The 12,498-nt window shown below is 37.3% G+C and overlaps 1 protein-coding gene across 1 annotated transcript in view; it reads right to left on the reverse strand.

The window, feature by feature from the left end:
• LOC149789605 (carnosine synthase 1-like) overlaps positions 1–11,985 on the reverse strand; it is a 37,982-nt gene extending 25,997 nt beyond the window's left edge. The window contains exons 1-3 of the mRNA XM_089971624.1: positions 11,820–11,985; positions 5,796–5,954; positions 3,456–3,632 (exon numbers count right to left, since the gene is read on the reverse strand). Coding sequence (XP_089827750.1) covers positions 3,456–3,632; positions 5,796–5,937 — 319 coding nt within the window. The 5' untranslated portion in view covers positions 5,938–5,954; positions 11,820–11,985. The remainder of the gene's footprint in view (positions 1–3,455; positions 3,633–5,795; positions 5,955–11,819) is intronic.
• Positions 11,986–12,498: the final 513 nt, after the last annotated feature.

Here is a 12,498-nt window from a genome sequence, read left to right on the forward strand (position 1 = left end):
AGTTCAGAACCCAGTTGTAACAGTAACAACAACTCGTACTTTCTACTGAAAGGAGGAGATATCTTAGAATATTACCGGGAGACAACAGCTTAATATTGGGATGAAAGAAAAATGCTCCTCCATCCAGTTTACCTCCCCCAGTAGTAATATTAGTACCCATACTCCCACCTCGTGGACGGGGGTACTAACGTGAGCCTATGTGTGTCAATGGAGCAAGTGGGGTGTGATTTAGACCCGGCGCTTTTGTTTAGCATAATATCAACAATTTGAACATGTTCCTTGCATATAATGAATTAAATTGAGTAGTCCCCTTATTTAATACCGGAAGTATCGCAAATGATTGTAGAAATAGTGGTAAACTCTCGTTTACCTTTCTCTATCAGGCTTCCGTTCTCAGCCTCGTTTGTTTGTTTGCCATATAAGGACATTGAGGCCTTATCTGGAAACGTAAACAGATCGTAGTACAAATATGGCGCGGTTTGGGTCAGAAATTCTGAGCATTAAAAGTAAATACGGTTTACCGGGAATTTGAAATTCCACCTGGAAGCCATTATTTGCCACTTGATTGATAGGAAGATGTATTTGTACTGCTACACACTGGATTTAGAAAGTCATTGACTTTGTCTTTTCTCAACAAAAACTGGATTTTGCCATTAATTTAAGTATCCGTTCACGTCTTCGCGCGTTAAGTCATTCAACAATTTTTAACATAGCGTAGAATATCAAAATATGGTCTGGCGAGCCTTATTTAGAAAAGGGGTCACGGCGAGAGTCTCGCGTTATCTGTCATGGCGGACACGATGAGGTTAGTCTAACCATGCCAATTTATTTTATCGTGTAAGGGCTTAAAAAATTAAAAATAAGCCAAACTTCTTTCACAACATGATTACACTTATGTAATAGATTTCTACACTATTTGCTTTTCTGACTTTAATGATGAGTTTTTTTGTGTTCCATTACATGATATGGGATCAGTTTGTAGCCTCAACCACAACAAATCAAGTTGAGGCTACGATATCGTAGCTACCCCCCAGTATATCTCTTCCATCACAGCTCATGAGTCAACACATGTCAGAACAGAGACTGACTGAGGACAGTACCACAACTTAAAGCTTGCAAGATCTTATAGACGAATATATACCGGTAATGTCCTAACGCCCTCCCAGGAAGATCCTAAGGTAGACAATACATGCCCAGAATCACATACTTTACCAGACGACAGTGTTTTCCACCAACAGCTGTGGCCTCGCTGGGAAGACTGCAATTACCGTAAAAGCGACACGAGACACAGACACAACAGAATGTCATCAAAAACAAGGCCTTGGAACTAAGTAACACATCCTTGCAGAAACCAGCAGAGGGTACACGGGGCTATGTAAGAAAGTAATGCTAGAATAACCAAGACCAACCAAACACTGAAGCAGTCATGATTCAAGTCGCCAACAGTCGCACCTCCCATCAAGGAGAGCGATGCCAGTCGCAAAGGAGAAAGGAATGACCACAACATTAGCAGATTATGATGATAATTGTAGCAGAAATGGTTTTATTTAAAAGTCTGGTTTCTTTGGTGTCACAAATAAATAAAGACATTGTAAAACAGAGGCGACAATTTTTTTAGAGGTACGTGTTTGCGAGGACGCTTCACATCAAGCAGAGGGTAGTGTAACAGACTTATGTTTTTAGTCTTTACGGTAACTGATGACGGTTCGTAAAACACTATATTGTATGACGTATGAGATTAGCACAATTACTACACACAGTCTTGTAGCATGTTCATGTTTCAGATATGAAAACAAACGTTATAGCATAGGCTAGAGAGGTTCTCGGGGCCCCGAGTGGCCGAGTGGTCTAAAGCGCTCTCCGTTACGGATCACTGCCATCTCACCACTGTCTGCGTGGGTTCGAGTCTAGGATTCGGCCAATGTGGGCATGTGAAAAAGCTTGTCAGTAGCTTCTCGTGGGTCGGTGGTTCTTCCAGGGGTTTTCCCGGGTTCTTCCTCCACCATTAATACTGGCCGCCATACATAGCCTATCGTATGCTGAAAAATGGCGTTAAACCCCACAACAACAACAACAACAACAAAAAGGGTCTCCACAGCTACCAGCTCATTACACAATGTGAGCACTTGTTCGCTTGGTTTACAAGTTTTTGCATTACACATGATGTTTGATAGATAAGTGGTGATTGCGGAGATAAAAATTTGGCTACCGCATACGAGATGTAATAGTTGTATCAGATTCTTATTGAAAAAACTGGGCTTCTTTTAATACATGAATGCTTTTAGCCTTCGCAGATGGCGGCCATTACTGTCGGTTGCTCACTGACCATGCGCAGGATATACCCGTATAGTACATCCGTACGGAGGGCAATGTGAGCTACTAAACTGCGGTTCAGCGACATATTTTGGATAAAATTTAAATAAACTATTTTCCCATGATATTTTTCACCGAATGTGTTTGCTTGATTCTAAATAATTATCCATTTTTTTAAATAGATTCTTAGTCGCAATACGGGTTAGGGTTTTCCACGAATTTACCTACTTTTCCAATATCCTAAAAATTTTCCAACCGTCTTCCAACTTTCAACGGTTTATTATTTAAATTCCAACAATACGATATTTAAGGCCCTGGATAGTTCGAAACGGAAGCTAGCCATCCGGTGCGCAAGCACAGAAATTATAGAGTATTTGAAAAGTAAACAGGTTTAAGAGTCAATATAAGACATTGTTATCTACTTTAATTTTAGATTTCAATTATTTTTATGTTTTAGTCAGTGTTTATTCTCTACCGCATTAACAACTTTCACTATTTATCAAATTCTAATACACATATAGCTAATACTATAAATTCAGTATTTAAGTGTAGAACTTCAACAAATAGGATGTAAGTAAGTGTGTGTGGTTCTTGTATTAAATTTTGAATGAAGAAGTATCATACGGGCAAACTGTTACACATGCATATTTTCTCCAACGTTTATTCTTGGCAATACAAAAGTGTACTGTTACGCAGTATGTACTCTGGAAAGTTAGCTAGGTGATTACAAAACGAGAAAGCTTGAACTTGAAAAGAAACGAGGTTTTTAAGCGGATTGTTTTCTTGCAAGTTGAATGAGCATTGATAGGAATGTTGTAGTTCGCTTTATATATTGTAACTAATAGGATTGTATATCAGGTTAGGAAAATAAACAATGTGTTCATTATTGTTAAGTAACGTCGTGTGTATGTGTGTGTATGTATGTGTGCATGTGTGTGTGTGTGTGTGTGTGTGAGAGACAGAGAGAGAGAGAGAGAGAGAGAGAGAGAGAGAGAGAGAAACATGAAAAAAGAAAAACAAGCTTTCAACTGATGCCCATATTTAAATTCTGTATTTGCCTAGAGTAACAAAGGTGACAGATGTAGTACTGGTAGCAAAAAGAGTAACGATGGCCTTAGCTGTAGTGGTTATGGTATTGTTACCTTCACGGAAGGGTCCAAGATTTACATTGGTTGACCATTCCTTATATGACCCAGTCCAGGTGCTGTACCTTTCAGGTGTTGATGTAATTTGAATGGTGTTTAACAACTGCCTCTCGTCCTTATTTTCAATTGCCTCATTAGCATTGGTTTTGTCATCCAACTTCAGTTCGTAAGGGACTGGATGTAAAGAAAAACTAAACCATTTAATGACTTGGCGTTTAATGTCCATTAGAACCCTGAAAGACTGTGCGATAAGCACAAAAATGTGATCATAGAGGAATATGCAACAATAATGTTATAAAGTATGGGGTAGGAATGCACCCCCATCAGGTTAAAAATAGTTCAGAAAAAATGATAGTCTTTATTGACTAAAACGTATCATGAAAACCATGAACAAATAAATTTTATAAGGTAAACTAAAAGTAAAGGGTGCTTTTACAGAGACTGTGTCATTTGGGTAGTTCTTTATACTTATGTATAACTAGTTTTAATTAAAGAAGTAAAGTAAAATTGAGTACAAAATATGATCGTAGAAATACACATAATACAATAAATGCACACAATCCCGCAATGGGCTGTTGCTGTTGTAGGGTTTAACGCCATTTTTCAGCACAAGATAGGCTATACATGGCGGCCAGTATAAATGGTGGAGGAAGAACCCTGGAAAACTCAGGGAAGAACCACCGACCCACGAGAAGCTACTGGCAGGCTTTCCCACGTACCCACGCTAGCCGAGCCTTGGACTCGAACCCACGCAGACAGAGGTGAGATGGCAGTGATCCGGAACGGTGAGCGCTTTAGACCACTCGGCCACTCGGGGCCCCCCTGCAATGGGAAGGGTCACACTATACTACGGAGTCATGATGTAGGAAGGAGTTTTGTGTGTGTGTGTGTGTGTGTGTGTGTGATTTGGATTTTTAACGTAGCTTTAACAATGTTTCAGTCATATCGCTACGATGTCTGCAATGTGGAAGTTTTTAGTGATGTCTAGCACTGGGGCATCATGCCGCAGACATGTAGCATGATGTCCCACCCAGTCACATTATCCTGACACCGGGACCACCAGTCCAAACACTAACCTCTTAATGCTGGGCGCCAAGCGAGGCAGCTGTTAGTACCATTTTTGCAAGTCTTTTGGTATGACTCGGCCGGGGATTGAACCCACGACCTCACTCATCCGAGGCGGACGCTCTAACCACTAGGCCACCGGAGCGGTCTAAGGAGTTTTGTAGCAGGTGTCATAATATAAGAAGTTTTATAGTACGGGTATGATGAATTAAGGAGCGTTATAAGAGGCGTAATGATATACTGAGGAGCTTTACATAATTGACTATGATATACTGAGAACCTTTATGGAACTGACCATGATACACGGAGGAGCTTTATAGAACGGGCCATGATAGAATAAGGAGCTTTACAAGACTGACCATAATATACTGAGGAGCTTTATAGAACGAACCATGATATACAAAGGATCTTTATGGGACTGATCATGATATACAGGAGCTTTATAGGACTGACCATGATATACAGTGGCTTTATGGGACTGACCACGATATACGTGGAAGCTTTATAGAACGGGCCATGATATACTGAAGAGCTTGATAGAACGGATCATGATATAATACGGAGCTTTATAAGACTGGCAATGATATACTGAATAGATTTATAAGACTGACCATGATATACCGAAGAGCTTTATAAGACTGACCATGATATACTGAAGAGCTTTATAAGACTGACCATGATATACTGAGGAGCTTTATAGGACTGACCATGATATACTCAGGAGCTTTATAGGACTGACCATGATATACTCAGGAGCTTTATAGGACTGACAATGATATACTGAAGAGCTCTATAGAACGGGCCATGATATAATAAGGAGCTGTATAGGACTGACCGTGATATACTGAGCAGCTTTATAGGACTGACCATGATATACTCAGGAGCTTTATAGGACTGACAATGATATACTGATGAGCTTTATAAGACTGACCATGATATACGTGGGAGCTTTATAGAACGGGCGATGATATAATAAGGAGTTCTGTATGAATGACGATGATATACTGTGGAGCTTTATAAGAATGACCATGACCTTTTGAGGAGCTTCATAAGACTGAACATGATATACGTAGGAGCTTTATAAGACTGGCCATGATATAATGAACAGCTTTATATGACTGACCATGATATATGGAGGAGCCTTATAGGACTGACCGTGATATATGGAGGAGCTTTATAGGACTGACCATGATATATGGAGGAGCTTTGTGGGACTGACCATGATATATTGAGGAGCTTTGTGGGACTGAGGACCACAGTACAGTAATATACCTGATTCAATGGAGACCACTGTTTGATGTATTGGAAAAGACAGGTTATCGGGGAAAAAAGGCTCATGTACGACCTTCACTGGAGCCTTTCCCTCTAGTTCTGGCGGCCTTTCGTAATTAGCATCAGCGACTTTAACGTCCATCTTGTCAGACTGCTTTCCTAGATTAAATTATTAAAAAAGAACGTTTATAACAAAATGAAACTGATCGGGCAATGTTTACCCACGCTGAATTTTCATGTAACTGTGAACAGCGCATAATGTATTGTCAGATCATGGTCTACACAGCTTTTTCTAGTCATCATATAAAAGCAACAACATAAAACCCGATCTTCTTGTCTATTATGAAAGGGAAATTTGGATGTGTGTTGTTGACAGTTGTACATGGTGTAGATGGAAACAAAGGTTTATTTCTTAAGGATACCAATGTACATGGTGTAGGTGGAAACAAAGGTTTATTTCTGAAGGATACCAATGTACATGGTGTAGGTGGAAACAAAGGTTTATTTCTTAAGGATACCAATGTACATGGTGTAGGTGGAAACAAAGGTTTTTTTCTTAAGGATACCAATGTACATGGTGTAGGTGGAAACAAAGGTTTATTTCTTAAGGATACCAATGTACATGGTGTAGGTGGAAACAAAGGTTTATTTCTTAAGGATACCAATGTACGTGGTGTAGGTGGAAACAAAGGTTTATTTCTTAAGGATACCAATGCGGAGTGCATAATATCGCCTGTGAATTGTTATGATTGCATTTGTATCATACTAAGAAAAGCAGGATCACTCAGGGTACTATGGCACAAGTTTTCACCCTTGTATTGATGTTATATGGTGGTATGTCGTAGTTAAATAAATTGATTTATGTTAAAGATATATGACTTTTTAATACGATATTTTAGCTCTTGCTTTTCCGGTAATTCTCAGCAATTCATCATATATAAGAAATTTTGCAGACATGTCATCATAATAAATATGAAATTTTATATTCTAAAAATCTGCCTTGAGCAAGAGACCCAAGTGAGTACATATTGCTTCGCATGGCACATTTAACCGATCGCATGATATGTTCACCAAATAATATATGTAACCATGTTGCATTGCAAACCAACAAGTTTTCGTCCAACATCGAAACAAAAGTATGTTTTGTTCAGCTGAAGTTGCAAGTTCTGTTACGATGGGTTTTCTTCGACAAAGTTGTGTGAAGGTTCAACTATATTTTAAAAAAAAAATGTGCCCATGTTTAATGATGGATAGGCATCCTTTATATACGTGTAACAAATATTTAAGCTCTGACGTTAATAACGTTAAATTTGGTGAAATTCGCCTGAGCAGCAATTATTTTATTATTATTATTATAATTATTATTATTATTATTATTATTATTATTATTATTATTATTATTATTAATACTAATAGTAATAATATTCTTATTGTTGTTGTCAATAATAATATTATTATTATTATTATTATTATTATTATTATTATTGTTGTTGATGTTGTTGTTGTTCTTGTTCTTGTTCTTGTTAGTAGTAGTAGAAGTAGTAATATCATAGTTATTTTATTTATTATTAAGATTTTAAATCAATTTTATCAGCATTGCAATGGTTACACGTACAGCTGACAGTGTTTGTATTTTGATGTTTAAGAATGCAAACATTTTAGTTCGTGGAGTTGCAGCATACCTGAAAGAACACCCCCCCCCCTCGAAAGAATGAACATAGAAGTAAAGAAAAATGTACGAAAAATCTGTATATTGCAGTATCGATAAAATCAGTGGCAGATGGGGCAGTGCTTATCGATAGACAACCCCTGTTTCGGACAGCGATAAACATTCACAGAAAATATTAACATTGCTGACACTAGTATTTAATGAGACAAGACGGGAACTGTTCACACTCCTATATGTGTATGCTTGTGTTTTCCAGTGTACAACATCGGAACAGGATAGTTCTATCCTACCTCACTCATGACCTCAATCATGAGTCGTCGACTAGTTTAGTCTGTTTCTGTTTTAACCATAATGTACACAGAGTGATATACACTTCCAAATTTCCGTAGCCACTTGAGCATTCGTTAGCAAAATCAATATAAACATGAATTGCAAGAGATGTACGAAGTAATATTAGATTAGTTAGCAGTGGCTATTGTTAAATGTCAATCAGTCCTCTTTTTTACTGATTGGCTTAGATACATTTACGGTTTATGTAGTGCAATTGCAAGTTAAAAAGTTATTTTTGTAATTGCTAATAAAATATTATTCTCACTATTGCTCTTCAATCGAGTACTACTTCATTAGTTTTTCTCTGTCTTGAGTAAACATATGGATAACATTCTCTTTTTCTGTGTGAAATATTCACATTTGTGGCATTGCTCAAATTGTCAGCAGTTGAGATTTAAGACGCTTGAAGCTTGTTAGTTGGCTAATTCAAGGTTACACTGGACGTTTTCTGTGCAAACTCGACTTATTATTCTCTATATTAATGCGACAAAATTTTCAGTATATGTTTAGCAGTTTGAAAGGTACGTGAGAATTCACACACACACACACACACACAAAAACAGATTTGATTATATCCTCATTTTTCCTTCCGAAAGGTAGGAAAAAGAATCATTTGAATCCATTTGTGTGCCTAATTGAATCCATTTGTGTGCCTAATTGAAAGACAGAATCTTTCCACATTTTCAGATAAAGAACATTTTTCAGACACACGGCTAAACCACGTTTCTGATGTATAATTCTGTCCCTCAGGCAGAATTTGCCAATGATGTTAAAGGTCATGTGACTTTCAAAATATTTATTGCCAATTTCATAATGATGGTACGTGTACTCATGCCAGATAAACATGAACTCCTAGCACATTAGCTCTAGCAAAGACCAACAAGTCAACACCTAGAACATCATGAGCATGCAAAACCAGCAAAACATGACATCTCAGAACATCAAGAATACACATGACTAGCAAACATGATATCTTATCATATCAACTGTAGACAAAACAGAACCTCATAGCACATCAACAGTAGACATGTCTAGCAAACATGATATCTTATCACATCAACAGTAGACATGACTAGTAAAACACGACCTCATAACACATCAACGGTATACATGTCTAGCAAACATGATATCTTATCATATCAACAGTAGACATGACTAGCAAACATGATATCTTATCATATCAACAGTAGACATGACTAGCAAACATGATATCTTATCATGTCAACAGTAGACATGACTAGTAAAACACGACCTCATAACACATCAACGGTATACATGTCTAGCAAACATGATAACTTATCATATCAACAGTAGACATGACAGCAAACATGATATCTTATCATATCAACAGTAGACATGACTAGTAAAACACGACCTCATAACACATCAACAGTAGACAGGACTAGCAAAACAAGACATCTTAGCACATCAACAGTGGACGTAAATAGCAAAGCAGGACCTTTAGCACATCAACAGTAGACATGACCAGTAAAACAGGACCTCTTAGAATATCAAAAGTAGACATGACTAGGAAAACAGGACCTCTTAACACATCAACAGCAGACATGTCTAACAAACCAGGACCTCATAGTACATTAGCATTTGTCAAGACCACCAAACCAGGAACTGCTAGCACACCAGTGTTAAACCTGGAAACCTATTATAAAGTTATACCATAGATTCTGTGGAATGGAACAACAAATGTGAAGATAGGGCTGATTTTAGAAATCTTTGAAGCAACAAGGAGCAAAGATAGTTTTATCTAGAATACATTTGATGCATTGAGAATATATATGATGCATTGATACAATTGAACGTCTTTTACGTGTGTGTGTGTGTGTGTGTGTGTGCGTGTGTGTGTGCATTTGTTTTCTTCTGGGACTTAACATCACTCAATTGAGTTACTGAAGTATGCTTCCTTGCCCCATTTTTTTTTTATATTTTATTCGGTTCCTCTTTAATGTCGGCCGTTTTCTTTTCCAATTTCTGGGTGTGTGTCTATGTTTTGTTCAAGCTAATTTCTTGTATCATTTAAATTCTTTATCACCTGTTCTTGGCATCGATCTGTATCAATTGTCTGTGAATAGTGATCGAATATTGAACACTTGTCAAAGAGAACAACGATGTGTTTCATGGGCACTGTCTAAACCTTGTGATGTAAGTCCTTTTCGTTATTATTTTCTTTACTGAAATAGGTACCACACGTTTACCATTCAGCTTTACTGTAATTAAAACTAGTCTTGTTTTCATGTCTATATTTTAGATCAGGTCATGCATTATGATTGGTCAATTAGTTGATGTCTTGTCACGTTTTGTGAAAAACGTGACACTTGAAACAAACAGCTCTCCTTCATTTGGTAGAAACTAAGAAACTGATATATTGTCTGTACTACTGGAAATACTGCAAGTATCGTGAAGTAAAAGAACAAAACGAAAACAAAGCAGAGAACTGTCAGAGTGTTTATTCGCTCTTGTTAGCTGAGGTCATTTTACCGGAGGCGAAGGTTACACCAGCTATAAATTCATACTCGATTAGGGCGACCGCTGAGGTGATGCTTTTGGAATAGGACAATTGACTTCAAAGATGTTGCAAGGGGGGATAACTAATAAGGTTACCAGCTAGTGTATACGCAAAGGTGCAGACAAAACATTTTAATAGCTGTGTAATAACACGAAATGTTATATGACCATGGACATAGATGCTCGGATGCTCTTGTTTCAATAATGCATCTGTACAAAACCAGTACAGGATGATTAAGAATGCTGACAGCTTTAATTCACACGAACTGGCATTCGAAAAATGCAAAAATGTTAAAAATCAGGTCAAAGTCGTATATAATCACTTAACATACACGTGTTAACTCACCAAAGCTAAATAGTGTTCATTTACCTATACATACGTATGTAAAAGCTGTTGTTATTGTAGGGTTTAACGTCAATATTTCAGCATAAGATAGGCCATACATTATGGCCAGTATCAATGGTCAGTGGAGGAAGAACCCGGGAAAACCTCAGAAAGAACCATCGACCCGCAAGAAGCTGCTGGGAAGGTTTCTCACATATCCACAAACCTGAGACTCTAACCCACGCAGACATGGGTGAGACGGCAATGACATGTAACGTTGAGCGCTATAGACCACTCGGCCACTAGGGCCACCAATAGAGAAGGGAACATGTATGTAGCTATTTTACATTACCAAACTGAGAGGGAGATTTCTGTTCAAAATTCACAATGAAAGCTTAAAGTATGACCAGACTAACTTTTATTCGCGACATGCATTTGTTACCTGCATAAGAAACCCATGTACCTCAAAGAAGACTGCAGTTAGTTTGTCAGATATTGGTAGCGGTACCGATGATGCGAGAAGCTTAGTTACATACCTGACAAAACAAATCAGAAAAATGCCTGATTTTAACACATGTCTAGACACATATTATCATTAAATGTATTTTATCGCTTCCAGTTTAGTGCTAGATTATATGCAGGGTACCAAATAAATAACACTTTGATAGTCAAATCCAGGTATGGAAGGTGTCCAATGGCATCTCGTTATTACATACCAATAAAGAGAATGATTGACATTAATGTGGACTTTATGTTTCCGAATATTTTCTGATTATGCATTTTTCTGTTTCAGATATATTTTTTCTCAATATATTTATACTTGTTTAACAAAAGCAATAACAAGAAAATTTCTCATTTGATTAAACTCAATATTGTTTTAATTTGTCATTCTCAAAACATGGTTTATCTAAATATTGCTTGTATAAAAAAGCAATATATCGTACCAATGTAAAACGAGAACGAAGATTTATTTATATTTTTATTTATTTAAATTCACCTTTTTATCTCGAGGAATCCTTTTTGTCGTTATTGTGGGCAGCATTTACCTAGCTGGTACATGTAGAAAATAATACTTTTCCCTTATAATCGTCATATTTCAGGGAGTATTTTGGAGCGTATATCTGTTGAGCTAGTGTTTATTCATGCTCGCACCTTTCACAAACACAAATGGATAACGTACCTTTCTATTCCTACGTTATTCCCTTGGACACCTTCCTATTTCCAGGGTATTCCCTTCATATTCCAACACTGGTTTGTCCACAGAGGAGCCTATCAGTTGAGGCAGAAATAGACCACTTCCGAGTTTGCCCCTGTTCTTGTTGGATAAATGTTTCTTAATTGCTCGTTTCCTCCAAACCAGTTCAAACAGGATTCGGTATACCTTTAAGCGATGTGCAAGTAGGTATATAAATGACAAGCGTATACAAGCACATTAGGGATTGATCATTTACATTTTTCGAAGGATCATAAAATTTCGTTTCAACTAGGATATTTTGTTTGTTTTGTATACTTTGTTTTTCTTAAATTTCAAATATGACCGGTAGAATTGTATTTTGTACAAATTAGAGCAAGTGTATACTTTTAAAGCTATGTGAGGGTAGATCTTTTTTTTTTCTTCTTCAAAACACCCTATCCCCATCCTTCCCTATTCCATACTGAATAGTCGGTCCCTAAAATCCATCATGAAACACAAAACTACACCCTGCTTAAACTTTTTCACAGGACACCTTCCTAATCAAATCGGTAATGATATTACAGTAGAGTGGTCCAGACATGTAACAATTTAACAGGAGGGACAAGAAGATTCCTTATCTCTCCGTACACCTAACCTTGCTTGATTGTCTTTTTCTCGTCTCCTA

Source organism: Sinohyriopsis cumingii, chromosome 10 (genome assembly GCF_028554795.1).
Source record: "Sinohyriopsis cumingii isolate HCF-2022 chromosome 10, ASM2855479v2, whole genome shotgun sequence".
Classification (NCBI taxonomy): domain Eukaryota; kingdom Metazoa; phylum Mollusca; class Bivalvia; order Unionida; family Unionidae; genus Sinohyriopsis; species Sinohyriopsis cumingii.